This window comes from Ctenopharyngodon idella, chromosome 3 (assembly GCF_019924925.1).
Source record: "Ctenopharyngodon idella isolate HZGC_01 chromosome 3, HZGC01, whole genome shotgun sequence".
Lineage (NCBI taxonomy): Eukaryota > Metazoa > Chordata > Actinopteri > Cypriniformes > Xenocyprididae > Ctenopharyngodon > Ctenopharyngodon idella.
This window is the reverse complement of record NC_067222.1, coordinates 44,543,393-44,563,210: the sequence shown is the minus strand read 5'-3', so window position 1 is coordinate 44,563,210 and position 19,818 is coordinate 44,543,393. Positions and strand designations below refer to the sequence as shown.

At 36.4% G+C, this 19,818-nt stretch overlaps 1 protein-coding gene across 8 annotated transcripts in view; it reads right to left on the bottom strand.

The window, feature by feature from the left end:
* Positions 1–1,249: 1,249 nt before the first annotated feature.
* LOC127508047 (NACHT, LRR and PYD domains-containing protein 3-like) overlaps positions 1,250–19,818 on the bottom strand; it is a 38,431-nt gene continuing 19,862 nt past the window's right edge. For all 8 annotated transcript variants that reach the window (XM_051885579.1, XM_051885580.1, XM_051885582.1 and 5 more), the window contains 3 exons: positions 6,940–7,101; positions 2,016–2,062; positions 1,250–1,940 (listed from right to left, as the gene is read on the bottom strand). In XM_051885579.1, the coding sequence (XP_051741539.1) occupies positions 1,381–1,940; positions 2,016–2,062; positions 6,940–7,101 (769 nt within the window). In that variant the 3' untranslated portion in view covers positions 1,250–1,380. The remainder of the gene's footprint in view (positions 1,941–2,015; positions 2,063–6,939; positions 7,102–19,818) is intronic.

Sequence of the window (19,818 nt, the reverse complement as noted above, 5' to 3'; positions counted from 1 at the left end):
CAAGTTCAACATTTTCCATTCAAACCTTCTGGAAACTCGGCTGCTCGTCTTCATCCCTACAAAATCACCAGAGTAAAATATATTTACAAAAAGAAAACAAATCTGACAACATTCTGTTGATATTCTTGATGTGATCAACAAGATGATCTTCAAACCAACATCAACAAACATTCAGACACACAAACACAAGAGGAAACAGTGAAGTCGCTTCAGACAGTGAGTTTATACAATGATCACAGAAAACACATGAGAGAGAAGAAACAACAAGAACAGCAACTAAATGTGTGTCTGTTAGTCAGTCAGTGTGTGTGTTGTTTAATGTGACACAGAGACACTGAAGAGTCTGAATAATCAGTTGTGCGTGTCTGTGTGTGAATGAGTGTGTGTGTGTGTGTATGTCTGTGAGTGTGTGTCAGTCAGTTGTGTGTGTGTGTGCCTGTGTGTGTTGTTTCATGTGACAGACACTGAAGAGTTTGAATAATCAGTTGTGTGTGTGTGTCTGTGTAAGTGTGTCAGTCAGTGTGTGTGTCAGTCAGTTGTGTGTGAGTGTGTGTCAGTCAGTGTGTGTATGTGTGTGTTGTTTCATGTGACAGAGACACTGAAGAGTTTGAATAATCAGTTGTGTGTGTGTGTGTGTCAGTCAGTGTGTGTGTTGTTTAATGTCACACAGAGACACTGAAGAGTTAGAATAATAAACACCAAATCCAGCACAGAGGGGTTCATCAGTGAATGTGTGTGTGAAGATTGTTAGACTGAAACACAGAAAAACTCTTTGACTGAAGAAACTTCTTCCTCCTGAAGACTGTGATTCTCTCTGCTAAATCCAGATGTGTGTCGTGTGTGTGTGTTGTTTAAATTTCATATTTGAAATCACCAATGAAATCTGACAACAACTGCGTCATAAATGTGGTTTCTTCTGCTCAAATAGTGTTAAAAAAGTGTGCAGAACACTGACTGTTTCTATAGCAACCGGAGCTTCCAGCAGCTGCAGTGATGCGATGACTTTATCAGTCACTGATTGGCTCTTTAATTTGAACTTTCTCCCATTCATAGTAATACGAGTGAGAATACTTCTTTATTTCTTTATATTATATATTATTATTTGTCACAGACTCGTTTACTTTCCTGCTCAACAGTTCCTCTGTATTAGATTCAATCCAAACTCTCTTTTGATGAAGATTCATAAAGTGTTTGAAACTGAACATTAAAACAACAAAACATGTAAAACACTGAAATGAACGACAGCACAGAGAGACAAACGTTCAGCTTTAATGGAAATAACAGTCAAAGATCAACTGTGTTACACGCATAATTAGTGTAATTACGCATAATTAATTTTTTTACAGTCAGTGTGTGTGTGTGTGTGTGTGTGTGTGTCAGTCAGTGTGTGTGTTGTTTAATGTCACACAGAGACACTGAAGAGTTAACACTATAAAGTTTAAATCCAGCACAGAGGGGTTCATCAGTGAATGTGGTGTTGAATGTGTGTAAGTGTGTGAGAGTGTGTGTGTCAGAGACGCTGTAGAAGGACAGAGTGCCGGCCGACATGTTCACAAACACTCCTACTCTCTTACTGACTGAACGAGCAGAAGATACAACAGTGGAGTTATTATTGTGACAGACAGTGAATCTGTGATGAGAGCAGTTCAGACTCCAGGACTTCTTATTACGTCCAAACACACAGTCACTCCCTCCTCCTTTCCTCTTGATTCCTTTATAAGCCACTGATATTACAGCTTCTCCACTCCATTCAGCCTCCCAGTAACAGCGTCCAGTCAGAGTCTCTCCACACAGAACCTGAGGATTATTCCACTCATCAAATCTCTCTGGATGATCAGGATACGACTGCTTCTGTTCCACACGCGTCACCTTCCTGTTCTCCTCAGACAGAACGAGTTCAGGGTGTGCTGTGTTTGGATCCAGTGTGAGATCACAGGCGTCTGAACACAAGAACAACATTTACAACAACAACATTTACAACAACAAACACTCAAACTGTGTGATTGATGACTTACACTTGTGTATTCCTGCTGTAATCCTGAACTCTCCTCCGTGATCCACACTAGAAACACACACACACACACACACACATTATTATTATTATTATTATCATTATTATTATTATTAGTGGTGTTTTCCTCACTATTATCGTCTCTGAATCTCACATTATTATTTTTTTTAGGAGGATCAATAAAGATCATCACAGATTCTCATTGATTCAGTCTGTAAGTTTAACCCTTCGGTCACCATAGCAACCATTCAGATCACCCTAGCAACCGTACAGGAACATGAAAAGCCATAACCAGATTATCGTACTGATGTATTAAAATATCCATAGCAACTATCTGTAACACATAGCAACCACATAGCAACATCCTAGCAACCACCCAGGTTACCCTAGCAAATGCATAGCAACTCCTAGTAACCACCTAAAATACCTTAGCAACCGCAAAGTAACACCCTAGCAACCACCTGGAACACCTGGCAAACTACCTACCAATGGCCTAGCAACCACCCAGAGCACCATAACAACCGCCTAGCAATGCCATAGCAATCACTCAGAACATCCTAGCAACCACCTAGCCATGCCCTAGCAACATCCTAGCAACCACACAGAACACCCTAGCAACTGCCTAGCAAAGCCCTAGCAACCACCAAGAACACCTTAGCAACCACCCAGAATACCATAGCAGTGACCTAGCAACTCCATAGCAACCACCCAGAACCCCCTAGCAACTGCCTAGCCACACCATAGAAACTACTAAAATCACCCTGGCAACTGCCTAGTAACCACCCAGAATACCATAGCAACTACCTAGCAGGCACTCAGAACACCCTAGTAACCACCTAGCAACCACACAGAACACCCTAGCAACCACCCAGAATACCTTAGCAGTGACCTATCAACTCTATAGCAACCACCCAGAACACCCTAGCAACCGCCTAGCCACACCCTAGAAACCACTATAATCACCCTAGCAACTGTATAGCAACACTCTAGCAACCACCCAGGATACCCTAGCAATGCTTTAACAACCACCTAGTACTCACTCCCTTGCAACTGACAAGGAACTGCCTAACAACTACCCAGAATACCTTAGCAACCAAAAAAACCTAGTAACACCCTAGCAACCACCTAGAACACCTTAGCAAAAATCCAGAATACCCTAGCAACCACCTAGCAAGCACTAAGAACACCCTAGTAACCACAAAGAACACCCTAGTAACCACACAGAACACCCTAGCAACCGTGTAGTGAAATGAAGCCATTTCTCAGCATCAGAATACTGACATGTGAGTTGCATTTGTATAGTCCTGATGAAATCATTAACTCTTGTGATCCACACTAGAAAACAGATTTACATTTTTTATTATTTAATAATTATTCATAACTTTATTATAATTATTATTACTTTGTAACTTTATGTTTTTATAATTTATATTACTTAATATTTACTTTCTATTGTTTAATCGTATGATTGTGTGGTTTGAAGGGATGTTTGAGTTAGAGAATGTCTCCATTTCAAGGTTTTTAACAGGACGATGTTGTGAAGTTTCTCATTGTTGTTTCTGTGGTAAAATAACACTTGGATTTGTACTAGTCAGACTAATGCTTCGCTCCAGAAGAGGCTGGACGTGGGAATATCCCAAATGAAATGTCCCACTTCAGACCTCAGTGAGTTCGTCATCACACGTCACGTTCACATGCCGACATCTTGAAAAGTGACGTCAAATGACGCGTCTCGCTGAGGTCGATGTAACGTAATCCTTCTGCTCTTCCTTGGCTTTCTGAGTCAAACTCTCTGGCTGATAGAAGACTGGTATCTTCTGACAGGGATTCGGGGCCGTTCACATGTCGCGCCTAAAATCGGCCGTGCCGCTTTCTCCTTCTTTCCGCCGTTGCTAAGCAACCATGAGCTGCACTGTCCATGACAACGAGAAAGTTTCAGCAAAGGATAAATGGATTTTCAGCACTGAAAATCCCTTACAGTAACTCTGACTGCTACTAGATTTATTTATGGAGACGAGAAATAGAAGCGCTGTGACTGGCCGTTCCTCCATCTTGCCTGCACTTTCAAAGTCGTTACAGAAAGGGTGAAGCTGATTGGTTGGTTCTTGTCACATGACCTGGGGTACGCTTGCGGCATTCTGAAAGGTTAAAAAGTGAAGTCCCATTCTCGAACTTCAGCACGCAAAAGAAGAGGCATGTAAACTGCCCCTTATTTTTTTTCTACTGTTTATTTTTTACTGTGAAGACAAGAATTTAGCTTAGGCCTATATCATTTGATGCACCAAAAATTTTGCCTTTTGGAGAGTCGAAATCACTGACCCAAACATTGATATTTAGAGCTATTTCACATGGACAATAAGCTATTTCGCATAACAGATGTTTACAAAATAACTGAATTTATAAAAATTGCCCCATTCAAAAAAATGTACATACCCTTGAATTCTTACTGTCATGACCTGAATGATCCAAGACAGTTTTCATGTTTTGTGATAGTTTGTGAGTCCCTTGTTTGTCCTGAACAGTTAAACTGATTATTGTTCTTCAGAAAAATCCTCCAGGTCCTGCACATTCTCAAGTTTTCCAGCATCTTCTGCATATTTAACACCTTTCCAACAACGACTGTATAATTTTGAGATCCATGTTTTCACACTAAGGACAATTGAGTGACTCAAATACGTTCAAACATTTACTGATGCTCAAGAATCAATGCATTAAGAGCAGGGGGTGTAAACTTTGAACAGGATGATGATAATGTGTACATTTTGTTTAATATTTTATTTAAAGATCATATTTTTTTCATTTAGTACTGCCCTTCAGAAGCGAATACTTCCATGTTTCCCAGAGGACAAAATAATTAAAATTCACTCTGTTCGTGCTATTCAAAAAGTTTACACACCCCAGCAATCTTAATGCATTGTGTTGCATCAGTTGTTTTTTTTAAGGTTGCCTGCATTTTTTCCTTCAAGAAATACTGTGGAAAATGATGTAGTTATAGAATAAGATGCAGAGGAAAACCAAGTTGTATGTTACATAGTATTATTAGTATTTCAAAGTATTATAAAGTATTTATTTAAGTTACAAAACTAGGGCAATTTAACAAAATATGTTACAGATCACTTTTTAAAGCATGTATTTTGTAATCTAGTGAAATACATTTTAAAAGTAACCTTCCCAAACCTGCCTGTCTGTGTGGATGCTAGTGCTGGATTAACAATATCGATTTCTTGTTTTTAATTGATTCTGAAATTGATTCTCAAGATTGATATTTCAGTCTGTGCTGTTTTCTGTTGATGCGTGAAAAAAAAAAAAGTCACTAAACATTATTTGAGGTGTGCCTGGCATTCAATAATCACAATAAGCTTTGTGCTTTGTTCATTTTAATATGAAACAAAGTCTCAACTTTCAAATTCTGTTGATTTTTATCATGAATTTCAAACAATAAATGTTGTTTTGGCACCCTAATTCGGCCGCCTTCAAGTTCAAGCGGCAGCTCGGATCAGCCGCATGTTATTCCATCATCTTTTCCTCTGACTACTAGCTATAGCATAACTAAACATGACTAAAGCATAAATAAAAGTATGGTGAAAGAAACAGTACAAATTACTAAAAAGTATAATGTCTAATGTAATCGCTTAATCAGTGTTTCAACCGTGGAAAGACCTAAAATAAAACTTGGCTAAACAATGTCACGTAACGTCACAATACTCAGTGCTTTATTTGTAAATTCGGAGGTCACATATGCATAATCTCAGTCAGGTTTCCATCCAACTGTTTTAATGCGCATTTTAGAAATTCTGAATGGAAACGGACATGCGAATATAATCTCAGAATTAACATAGAATTTTAATGAGCTAGTTGCAGATTAGCGAGGAGTTTTGCATTAGTTCAAATGCACATTAAAGTGAGTAAACAGTTTATTCATATAATAATGACATGTTGTGCCCATTTGTGCATTTGTGAAACATGCATTGAGCTCAACATAAGGTCTGACCAACAGCCCTTGACATTTGTCTGAATTCGGAAGTTTAAACTCTGGTCATAGTCATTTTGCATGTAGGTACTTGCAGGTATTTACGGAGGCTGCCAGTGTATGGCCCAACTAAAGCAAACATAGACAAACTAAACTATTATTTTCAATAAAACATTAATATCTAAACCTCTGTTAATTCTCAATAAGAACTGTAGACGTATGACACAAAGTCAAACTGGTTCGTAATCCCTTACTCAAAGAAAAACATTTCCTTATATATTAATGATCAATATATTAAATGTTTTAACAGTATATTTGAAAATATACAGAATAATATATTGTGTTAATATATTACAATATATTGAATAAAACATAAGGAATTGCCACTTTCATTATATGAAAAATATGACAATATATTTACTAATATATCATAGTGTATGCAATTTTATATTCAGTAATACACTTAATTACATATAGATGTGCATGCAATATGGTACTGCATGTGTATAAATATATTGCATATATATTTACTCGTGCAGTATAAACACACATATATAGAAATATATAACAATATATTTAATATATTTTACAATTATTTACATTCTAAATGTTTGATATTTTTAAGCTTGTTAACAAAAGCACAAGCACACCTGCATGTACTAAAGTATTTAGCAAAAAAAAAAAAAAAAAAACACTGTGCTAAAGAGCGTACAGCCATTACTTTTAAATAAAGTAATATATAGTCCTAATGGTGTTTGGCCAATCGTCAACCTAACCACAGACTCTACTCTTCAGCACAATGGTAACCCCAAAAACTCATACCAGAAAACCTTTTAAATTCCAAAACAACAGATCTCCCCCTATATTATGATAACATTTTGGTTCACTAAGCCTCTTATTGTCGACTAACATTTAGCCGATTATTAGGGGCAGCCATAATTGTTACAGTTCAACATACTTGAGTTTGTCCAGATGTTTGAGTGTATCAAAGAGCAGCTTCTTTCCTGATTCTCCTGGGTGATTGTAGCTCAGATCCAGCTCTCTCAGGTGTGAAGGGTTTGAACTCAGAGCTGATGCCAGAGCAGCACAACCTTCCTCTGTCACCATACAGCTAGATAATCTGCAACAGTAAGTAATCATGTTAGTTTTCCCCATTTTTAAAGATGTACACTATAAATAGCCACAGGAAGGAGTGGCATTAGGGGTGGGCAAACGGCGCTTAAGACCAGAATGTTTTAAGTAAAGTCCCGAATGTTTTGTTACCTTGTCTTTCTCATAGGACTGAACAATTAATCAGAAAAAACACCCCCTCTAATTCTGCAATTCTGCATTGTTCAGAATTTTCCAATTGATAGCACTAATTATACAGAAACAGAAGACAAGCTGTGTGCCTTTATTTGTTAGATTGTTATGACATCTGTATCAGTTTTTTTTTTTTTTTTGGTCATAAATGCAGTTTAATGGGATGCAGGAGCAAAACAAGACAATTTCTCATTTTCACAAACATAAGTCCACCATTGTCTGTATCAAGTGTTTTCTGCCCATTTACTTTCTTAAGCCACATTACCAGTCTTGAACAATTAATCTGTACAGTGCAAGTTAATCCACAGATTTTTTTTTTTTTTTTCTCTTGTAATCTTTAATCAAAATGTGAAAATTTGTTTCCCACCTTGAATGGTGGTTCATCTCTGATGACATCAGTTTGATGGGTTGGGCTGAACATACTTAACCTATTAAATGAGATAAAAGTAAAGTACACTACTTTTATCTCATTTAATATTCTGCTTGACTTAGAAATGTCACAACACTGAAATAAATGGCCACATATTTCCAGTCCACATGGACTATAAAGACACAATCAGAGACAACACTCATTTTAGCACTCATTCATTGCATTAATTTAAACTGCTTATCACAGCAAATGACAAACATCATGTGGATTCATTTCATTTTAACAAATGACCCAGCAGATATTTGTAAACTGTCTTTCTAAATGTTTCGTTAACATGTTGCTAATGTACTGTTAAATGTGGTTAAAGTTAACATTGTTTCTTACTGTATTCACGGACACCAGAGCAATGCCGTTATTTTAACCCAAAAAGGCTAGCAGTCTGTATAATTCATAACCGCATCTTCATTCTTAATGAGTCTCTCCAACAGTGTGTAGCTTTAGCCACATTAGCCGTGCAGCACACTATCAAACTCATTCAGAATCAAATTTTAGCAAACATCCACACAATATATGCCATACTTACGTGATTTGATATGCTACATCACAAACAGTTTGTAAAGATCCATTTTGAGAGTTATATTGTGAACTTCTATAGTATTTATGCAATGTTTAATGGAGTCACGGGCTTGGGAGCGGGGAGCACGAGCATTTAAAGGAGTACACACACCAAATCAGCGCATTTTTCCTCCCACCCCAAAATAGGCAGTTAAAACATGGTATAATAAAAAAATCTATGGGTTATTTTAAGCTGAAACTTCACAGACACTTTCTGGGGACACCTTAGACTTATATTACATCTTGTAAAATGGACGTTCTATGGCACCTTTAAGGGAAATCAATGTATAATTAATGCAATTTGTTTTTAAAGATTTTATTAACTATAAAACTTGCGCAATTATGCTAATACAAATGGGAATCTTTTGTTTGAGTTTGTTAAACGCAAGAGTTTACACACGATACTGACAGCATTATGTAGGATGATCATTTATTTCTTTTAATTGTATGATTAATTTGTGTTCATGTTGCTCAAATAGCATGTTTAGCAAGCTACGGAGAAACTGGCAGCCAGGCAACAGACAAGTGACCGATCCTGAGCGACAAAGTCACTTCTCGCATTCAAGCAGCACGGTTCGGCACGATTGGCTAATTCCAGGCGGAGAATGGTTTGTAATCTTGCCGTGCCGTACCAGGCTCAAGTGGAAATACAACTGGAACCGTTCCAATACTTACCATTCTTAGAACTGTTCGGCCCAACGGTGGAAAAGCGGATTTTGTGAGGAGTGCAGTGGTGTAATGGCAATTTACATTAAAATCTTTAATTACAGATTTCGTTTCCAAACAAACCAAACATATGGTTGACCCCTTGGTAAAAAAAGAATCAGTTAACCATCCTGACTGACAATTTTTTGTTTTTGCTAATTTTAGTAAACTTTCACATTAGCGTGCACATCCTACGCTGTAATTAATACGGGTTTGATTTAGTATTCATAATCTGAACGCAATCTTTCCATTACTTGCTTTTCAAATGTTTTAAAATTAATAATCCGAGTGGTCCAGTGGTCCGTATTTAAAGACATTAGACACTGTGAATGGTCTGAGGAATAGGGTAAATAAAAATGGCTTAATATGAAAAGTTTAAGTCCAAGCTTTTTCAAGAAACCCACAGTGACAAAAACAATGAGACTCACTGGGGATTGTGGTGGGTTTGTTGGTCTGTCCCTAGACTGATACCTAAGAAAGGTGAAAAACTGTCACTTATTGACTATAACTATAAATGATTGATGAAGTCATTTGAATTTTCTCTTATCAGTGTAATGAGATTTTTGTAACTTTTACAAAATTATCTGTCTACACACACACACGAAGCTGGACTTGATTTGGTTATTCTGAAGGTGTGTAAAAAAAAAAAAAAGTAAAGTTTAAGGGTATCTCTTAACTTTTTTTTTTTTCACTCCTGGTCATATCTGCTTATTGCTGTTGTTGTTTTTTGATGTTGGTTTTACTTGTTAATCTCAATAAGAACTTCTGTAGACATATGACAGAAATAAAATCAAACTGGTTAGTAATAAGTGAAGCTTTAGTGCTGTTTGTGGAGTTGTTTAATCAACCTCTGCTGACATCTTGAGTGATTAAGGGTTATAATGTTTACACGATAACGATGTACTAAAAACAGAAATGTTTTTCCTTTGCATTTTCCGTGTACAGATGACAACGTTGTCAAAATAATCCACTTTCACATGGATCTGCGAAAACAACTAAAAATGCTGTATTATTCATGCCAGGCCAGTAGGTGTCGATATCACTTTGTAAAGAAACACTACTCACCTATAGACTGAACACGTAATACATGTTCATGACGTCACCGTTTTCACAAATTCACATTTTGTGGTTTAAACCGGGGATGATAACGATATTGTTTATAAAAACTTGATCTCCGAAACCCGTTTTCAAAAGTTTGCATTTTCAGGCCCCCAAAACGTTGTTGTCGTGTAAATAATGGTCAAAATGCATTTTCCTTTTTTTAGTTGAAAAAGGTGTGTAAACAGCCCCCTAATGTCTTATTTCATCTGCAGTCGATTTCAAGGCTGTGGCTGGATGTTACTGGATTTCCCAGAAAATAATAATCACAGTAACACAAATCATTTAACACAGTGTCACAACAAAATATATATTGTGAAAAGCACTATACAAATAAATGTGAATTGAATTGAATCAATAGACCACACAACAGGATTCACTGCTAGGAGGCGGTGTGAGCATTTTAGGCGATCTTTACTTTTTTATGTATAACTGTGATAACAGCCTGCAACATAGTTTCTGCCCAGTTATTTCTGTGAAAATATCTTCAAAATTAGAGACAGTTAATGTAAAAACTTATTTTGTAGAATTCAATACAGATCCATCAGGGCCATAAAAGCATGCTATGTTCATACTGTCACATGGCTCTGATGTGTATAGCCCTAACATCATTCATATTTGTCAGTCATACAAAAATTAAATGGGTAAGATTAATGGAATAGTATTAATAAACTGAATGTGAACACTATTTAAATACACTTTAAATAGCATATATTGTAACTAATTGAAAACTGCTTGTTTCCACAGCTATCTATTCACATCATCTAATTCAGTGGTTCCCAAACTGGGGGGCGCGGCAAGGCTGAGGGATAGTGTACAGTCAGCGGATTATTATTATTATTATTATTATTATGCAAAAGAAACCTCTGCAGGGTGACACCAAGACCACTCTGCATAATTATTAATTACCTAATTATGCAGTCACATGACAGATAAGTAAATAATTTAACACAAAATATTAATTTGACATTTTAATTACCTCAAAAAGATTTGCAGTACCAACGTGAAAATATTTTTTTCTACAAAAGGGGGGCCCAGCAGAAAAAGTTTGGGAACTGTTGATCTAAGTAATGGTGACAATCCCTTGTCTACAAAGTTAATCTTTGAATAGATCTGATGGGCTGCAAAAAAAAAAAAAAAAAATTGTCTCAATGTTGGGTTTATATATTTCAATGCATCAACGATACCGTAAGTTTGCACTAACTCATTTACACATCGAGTTGATTTACTAAGTGCTATGCATGTGGCTTTGGATTGGTCCAGTAATGTGTGAAGTATACAGTTAAAATCACCACCTAAAATAAGTTTGTGACTTTCAAGATCTGGAAAGTGTTCAAAGAGTAAGTAAGTAAGTAATTTTTATTTATATAGCACATTTAAACACAGCAAGACCAAAAGTGCTGAACAGAGTATAGAAAAAAAATAAAAAATAAAATCAGAATAAAACAACATAGAAGACAATACTACAATAACACAGTACTAAAATTAGATTAAAACGCCTGGGAAAAAAGATACGTTTTCAGCCTCTTCTTAAAAATGATAATAGAAGATGCAAGGTGAATATCCAGTGGCAACTGATTCCATAAGCGAGGGGCAGCAACTGAAAAAGTTCTGTCACCCTTGGTTTTTAAACGTGATCGAGGGACATACAAGAGATACTGATCAGAAGACCTTAAGGATCTGCTGGATGAATGTGGAATAAGAAGATCTTTTAGATTAGAGGGGGCTTGATCATCAAGAGCTTTAAAAACAAACAACAGAACTGGATCCTTAAATGGACTGGGAGCCAATTGATGCTTAGCGATGCTAAGATTGGGGTGACATGGTCAAATTTCTTTGCTCTGGTTAACATCCTTGCATCTGCATTTTGAACCATCTGGAGGCGAGCAATGGATGACTGAGGAAGACCCAAATACAAAAATGTTGCCTATAAATAGTGTTGCACTTTTTATCAAATTCACATCATTATGGATTATCAAGTTGTTGCGTTTGGTGTGGCATTGCTCTACCTGTGGTGAAGACGTCAGAGATTTGTTTGGGCGCATGAGAGTCTAATGGGAACCTACTAATGTTTGGTCGGAACCAAAGTTTACACGACTGCGTTCTCTGGAATCAACTCAACTTTCCTACGCCCACACCGTCCAAGACACGCCACGCCGCTGCTGACTGGAGCTCGCCGCCAGCTCACTTTGAAAATGAATTACTTCCGGCTGCTTTGGCGCTCTTGCCGGCTGCAGTGTGAATGCACAGTTAGCATGTGGTGTGATGCGTGCATGTGTTAATGTGTGTGCATATGAAAAAAAGGCTCCTGAGTGAAAACTGTGCACCCCATTGTCACAAAAAAGATTGGTACATATATGTTATAATTCATTTTTTGAATTTGAAGTGTTAGATTCTTTCATTCCTGATTTTTTTGTAAATAAAAACAGTAAATTTGCTCCTGTTTTTTTGTCTATTTACAAACTCACCACACATAGTGATAACTGTAATTTACTGAAAGCCATTTGTTTTCTGAAAAAATAACACCTTGCATTTGAAGATAGCACAGTGTTAGAATTTTACAGTTCAAAAAATCAAAATGTATGAAAATGCACTTAGCATTCACAGTAATTTTTAACACCCCCTTTTAACATATGAAACTGTCTACTGTGCAAAATGAATCTCTTATATCATATCTCCATTTGTTGTTATGCGCACTGAAAAAAACTCAAGCATATTCAGCAGTGACTAATTTAAATGTCTCTGATTGGCCATGGCATTCATTAGCTCAGCAGAAACGTGTGTGATTGGTTACTGCTCAAAGCTGCAAAAAAGCATTTTTGTTCATTTTGGTTCCATTTTTGCCAAAACTTACAAAAATTAGACATGTTGGTTAATGTCTAAATAAATATCCAAATGTATGGAGATTCATAGAATACTTCAGCCATCTACTGGCCATTATTGTCATAACATGATTTTGACATTAAGTTATTATTATTTTTTTTTTTTACCAGATGGCAGCAATCTATTATCTAATTCTCTAATTTTTAAAATTTGTATATTTGCTTATACAAATAATGGTGAAACAAAAATGTAGAATTGTACACATAAATAAGACCTAAATATGTGAAAAGTGCATATTGTTTGTTACTACTTCAAGGAAATTAGTGTTATATTTCTTCATTTAAAAAAGTTTCACTGTTCCTGGTCAAAAACTACTGTGAACAGCCAAGGTTTGACCCTTTTGAGGGTTAACATCATGACATGTTAAGATTTTAGCCTGAATTGACTGAAGAGGATTATATAATTGGTATCATGGAATCAAGCTGTGTATTAATTAACTACCCAAATAGTCAAATATAGAAAGTAATGTTTAGGCTTTTTTAAAAATTGTTTATTTTCTATGAAGATGCTGTTCCCTACAAAATCACTGCAATCATTCATACATATTTTAAATGTCTCTCTCATCTAGGGATGGGTATCATTACGGTTTTAAAGGTGCAGTGTGAAAATTTTAGCAGCATCTAGCGGTGAGGTTGTGAACTGCAACCAATGGCGCTCACCCCTTCCTTTCGAAGCACATAGAGAAGCTACGGTGGCCATCTGGCCGACACAAGACAAAGATGACGTCATCTGAGACAGCAGAGAGTAGCAAGTCAAGCAATGAGGTTTCTTCTTACTTCTAACAAAGAACGGTCTCTGCCAGACGACTACTACTGCTACTATTACTTCTTTGTGCGTATTTAACGTAGTGACGATGCAAGCTGCCTCTAAAAACACCAACGAACATAGTGATGAAGTGCGCTCTGTAGAGCATTTTGCCAGCGCAAAATGGTGACTGACACATATAGGCACCCGCGGTGTATGAGATAGCGATGGCTCATTCTAAGGTAATGAAAACATAACGGTTCATTATGTAAGGTCTTTATATTATTATATAAATTATATATATTATATTGCATTTCTGTAAATAGATCCTCCTAAATTTTACACATTGCACCTTTAATGGTCTTACTGCTCTTAACGATACTGCTTATCGATCTGGTACTTTAACTGTATTCTTATCGGTTCTTTTTGTTAGATTTTTTTTATAAAAACAAAGAAATAAATTAAGAACATAATTAGCATTTCTTTATATTCTGAAACATAAATAAATATCTATAGCAAAACAAACAGCAATGTTTGAACAAAACAAATATAAAACATCTATTTGTAAAAGCACCAGTGTGCAGGCATTTTTTTTGTGTTTTACATACACGATAAGATAAGATAAGAATAAGAACAAAGAAACAAATGGTCAAATAAATACAATAAATATACTATAAAATAAAGATATAAATGAAATGAACAGTGCTTTAATTTAAGGAAGGTCAACTAAAATTACTGTTCAGGTGAGTAATATAGCCAACAAAAGAAATCTAATAAAGTAATCAAATGTAATAACACTGCATAAGTTTTCACTGTATCAATTGATAGATTAATGCTTATTAAAGCTAATCATTCTAGAGCTGTGAATAATTTTCTTTTTGCCATTTGTTGTTTGATTCACATTAATGTCACAATCGTCAGCAGGTTTAGACCGCTTCCACTTTAAGACCGAATTCAAATCTAATAATACACATCATATTTTCTCCCAACTATTTACACCTATTTAAGATATAAAAGTGAATACTCTTCAAGCCAGTCATTTTGACATATTTTTGTTTGTATTGTCTTATCGCAGATTATTTTGCCTTTAATAGCTCTTTTTATTATCAAAAATGTTCCACAATTTAGCAACAGTAGTAGAGACTATATTTTACAACAATTACTGATTGTGCTGATTTTGACTTTAAGTTTGGGTTTTAGGGTGAAATGACAGTGCACCGGTGTGAAGGGAAGGAAGCTAGACGGAATGTAGTTTTACCTCAAATTTATCGCAAAATCAAGCTAACTCCACAATATTCGGAGGAGCTTGCATTTTTTCTTAATTGCCGCAGATTTGGTCTAAAGCAGTGGCGGCTGGTGCTAAATTTTTTTTGGGGGGGGGGGGGGGGGGGGGGGGCGGCACAAAAAAAAAAAAAAAAAAAAAAAGAATTAGATTAGAGATGCAGAATGGGCTAATTGTTAAATAATGTGATGTAATGTATCACTACTGCTTATCTAAAACATGGAAAATTCAGTATTTAAAGCATGCCATAGGGCTGGGCGATATAAAATCTGTATTTAATTTCATTTTTATTTTTTTATTTTTTTATATTTCATATCCTGCCCAATATTTTCCTACAAACAATGTTTGTATTGAAGGCTATGAAAACAAACATGAATGTAACCATGTAGTCTATGTTTATGTTATTATGTGCAAAAAAGGGGTCAAATTACATGAGGCCTACATTCTAACATTGTGACACTACAATCTAAAAACAAAATAATGCTTTTTAAAGCAGAAGTTACATTCACTAAACTAAAACTGAAAATAAAAAAAAACCACAGACTAATTTTTAGTCTATTTTGATTACCCTACAATAATCACTTTACAGTTACTGCTATCATAAAAATACACTTAGGTGTAGTTTCGAAATTCTACATATGGCACATTTATGTTCGCAAACAAAAACAAATAATCAACAACAAATATTTTAGCTAAATGTATATTTTAGTCAGAATTATTGCGCTCCATTTGTTTGGCGCGCATGCGCACAGTGGCGCTCGTTCACGGAAGTTTGTGCTTCCACTCCTGTCTCCTGGACAGCAAAATGGAAATATTTTCTCGACTTTCTAACATTTACAGATGGAGAAAATGTCTGTGAAATGTAAGTTATGCACTGAGGATATTATTGGATGTCACTTTAGCTTAAATATTATAAATAGAGACATTTCCACCAATCGCTGCACAAGTTATGGTTACATATGATGACGAAAGCACGTTAGTGCTAGCCCTCCCGGAACCCATAGAGAATGTATTGCAGTGCCTGCAGTTCGAAAAAAGTCTATGGGAGCACTCGGGGCAAATCTCGGCCAGAGTGAAATCGTCCAAAAAGAGGCAGTGCTCCACAGAACGTGATTGATGCTGATTGGGCTATAGCCTATATCCAGAGGCAGAACAAAACAGCCTAGCAGTGACAGCTAGCGTAACAATGTGGTTGAAAAAAATCTGTCCCTTTCTCACTTTGGTGGTGCGTCGCCCTATTGCCCTAATGAAGAAACCGCCCCTGGTCTAAAGCCTGGGATACACTGCACGATTTTTGGCTGTCCCACACGAAAGATTGGCATCATGAAACAATCGTGGCAATTTCTGTGATCATGGCTCTTAATCGGTGGTCCTATGTCGTACAATGAGAGAGGTTCAAAGATGCCCGTTTTCCCAGTCTTGTGACCAAAGATAGCCTACGATCATTTTCTGACAGTGTCAGAAATTCAGCTCGATCAACGCACAGTGTTTGCTGCTACGACCTACGTCTACTGACCAGGCAATAAAAATGCGACATGAAATCAACGCAACATGGCGCTAAAACTGAAAACTGCTTAGCAGCCCTGAAGTGTCAGCAGAGATTGAGTCAACTAGATCATCCACTGTGAAGGCCTCATCGACACGACAGCCAGTGGCACAGCTCCTCAACAAACCGTCCATACCGGCGTGATGAATACGATCCTCAACTGAATGGAACTAGAATAAATACTTTGACTGTTGCGATCCCATCGGACTTATGATAGCTGAATCATAATAAAGCACTGTTCACTGTTGGCCAGAGGAGAACTGGCCCCCCCGACTGAGGCTGGTTTCTCCCAAGGTTTTTTTCTCCATTTTAACACCTGTTTGCCACCTGATGTCACCTGTTGGAGTTTGGGTTCCTTGCCGCTGTCGCCTTTGGCTTGTTTGTTGGTGGACACTTGACATTTGATATTCAACAGTGTTTTGATCTGCCTGCATTGACACCATTGTATGCGAACTGAACTGAGCTGGATGATGACATCACTGTTTACTCCAGTGCTGATATAGATAAATTAACTAAATTAATAACTATTGATTCTTACAACGGAATGAATCAATACTGAACTTACTTAAGATGGATAATGACACCATTTTCTTTAAGAGCTGCTGTGCAGCCAAAATTATATACCAGTTATCAATGTAAAGCTGCTTTGACACAATCTGCATTGTAAAAAGTGCTATATAAATAAACGTGACTTGACTTGACATTAGCACTTTTGTTGCGCACCCGAGTTCGATTGATGTCAGAGTTCGGTACGTTTGGATGATGTGAACACTGTCTTCTGTACTCAAGTGGGCACTCACGAATCCAGTACGGTTCACTTCTGATATGAACGCAAACGTACCAAATTGCGGAAGTGAACCACTATTAATGCTGTATTATTTGATAAAAATTTGATATTTGTTATTTGATAGCCATTTCTACTCCATTTCTATATATGGGTGTTTCTGCAACTACGGGCACTTTTAAGTCCCAGTAGTGAAATTTAAGGTTTATGTTAAAATTTGTAATTTAAAGCTTCATAAATATAAACCCAGTGCCATTACACACCTCGACTTAAAAAAATAATGAATGAATAATATGATTTAATGAAAAATTATGAAGCATTTATAGGTCCAAACACCATTTTTGCTCATGTCCACACCTGTGGTCTCAATGCTGAAATATGTAAAATTAGCTAATGCTTTTACAATTTGACATTATTTTAAATTAATTAGTTTCATATAAATATTACTTTACACCATCTTAAAGATCTTTTTTTGTTTACTAAACATTTATATGATTTTTTTCATCTAAATACACCTGTCCCACAGTTTTGAGTCCTTACCACAACACTGAGAAAAGACTCTTAATCTGACATTTGTTCAAAGCCAAACAAAACTAGTTTCTATGGAAACAGAAATTAGCATGTGTGCGCATGTCTGAAAGACTGGGCCACCCCCATTAGGTCACTCACAAGATCCAGAAAAGTAAAATAAAGATCATCTTTTCTTCTTAAGTATTTATTATGTGTCCATTCAGCTTAGTAATTGTGTATTTTGAACTAAATTTTAAAAATGAATTTATATTAATGTTGAATACATGTATATGTGGTGCTAAAAGTCAAAAGTGATATATCAGACCTTGCTAGCTGCCAGTTATCAGCAATATTAGCAAACATTTCCGCAACATGTCTTTACCGCAGCATTTTTAGGTGTTGCGGTAAAGACCATGTGTTGCGGTAGAGACAAATTCAAGTTTTATATTGTATATAACATTGATCATCACAACATTAAAACCACTGACAGGTGTGAATATCATTATTATATCCTTACAATGGCACCTGTCAAGGGGTGAGATATATTAGGTAGCAAGTGAAGTCAGTTCTTGAATTTCATAACTTGGAAGCAGTAAAAAGATTAAGTGAAAAGATCTGAGTGACTATGACAAGGGCCAAATGGTGATGGCAAGACAACTGCATTAGAGCATCTCCAAAACAGCAGATCTTGTGGTGTGTTTACGGTACGTAGTGGTTAGTACATACCAAAAGTGGTGCAAGGAAGGACAAGGAAGGTGAACTGGCATCAGGATCATGGTTGCTCAAGACTCATTGATGCACATGGGGAGCAAAGGCTCATCTGTCTGGTCTAGGGCTGGGCGATTTTTCTGATTTTTTCGATTAATTTGAATTTAATGATTTGCCTCAATTTTATTATTTTTTAAATCGAGAAATCGTGATTTTGAATAAAAATGTTAGCAAGCATTACAATTGGACATTTTGACAATACAGCAATGATAACCGTATAAGGAGAAGAAAATGATCCGACCTCTTGATGGCGCCGGCGCGCCTGATTAACCGTTCTTATGTGACGCTCTATGAACGTAGAACACATCACTATTCTTAAGCGGCTGTTCATTCAGAAATGCGTTATTGCGTTATAAAAATGAGATGCAGGCAGTGGAATGAGAAAAAAAGGCAAAGTTATTAAACGCGAGTTGAGCTTTTTTTTATCTTGACCGCCATGTTTTTAGAATGCTGTTTCATGGGTGAGACGCTGCAAAAGATGCGAGACACAAGTGCAACACCTAAACATATCCGCTAAACATGAAAAACAATAGGACAAATGGTGCAATGGAATGCAAACACCTGTAAACCTGTTTGATATTTCATGTTTGCATGATGGTGACATGGCTGAAAGCTGTTGTTTTCTGTCTTTACAAAGCATTTGCTGTTAATAATAGCCTATTACTGGTGTTATTTATTGCTATTACTTTTTGGCTAAGAAATATTTAGCATTTTCTTATTTTATATTATTTCTGAGTATATATGATGTGTTTAAGATAAGTTTGTACAACATTTGTCTTCATATTTCAGGCATATTTCTGCAAAGATATTTAACCAATTGTTTTACATTTACACCGTGTTGATCACTTCATGTGTGGTGGACTTGGAATGGAACTTTTTTTAACCAGATTGTTATGTAACGACTAAGACAAATCAGACACAATTATTTGTTATAGTTAACCAATAATGGTTTAAAGCTCACTCTGGGGTCTGTCCCCCATCCCCCGAGAAGTTCTCAGTTACAAGTTTTATTGCGCTAAAGAATGTTGGTTGCCACATGGAAGAGCAGAGACAAAGAGACACACAGAAAACCTATATCTTTCCCACAGAAAACAGACTTTCCTGCATTAATTTATAGACAGACTGTTCTATAAATTAACATGCACATCCCCAGGAAATGGTATCCATTATTACTGTTTGTTGTACTGTACTCAGTATTGTATTCACATGTTTTATGATACATTTAAGGTA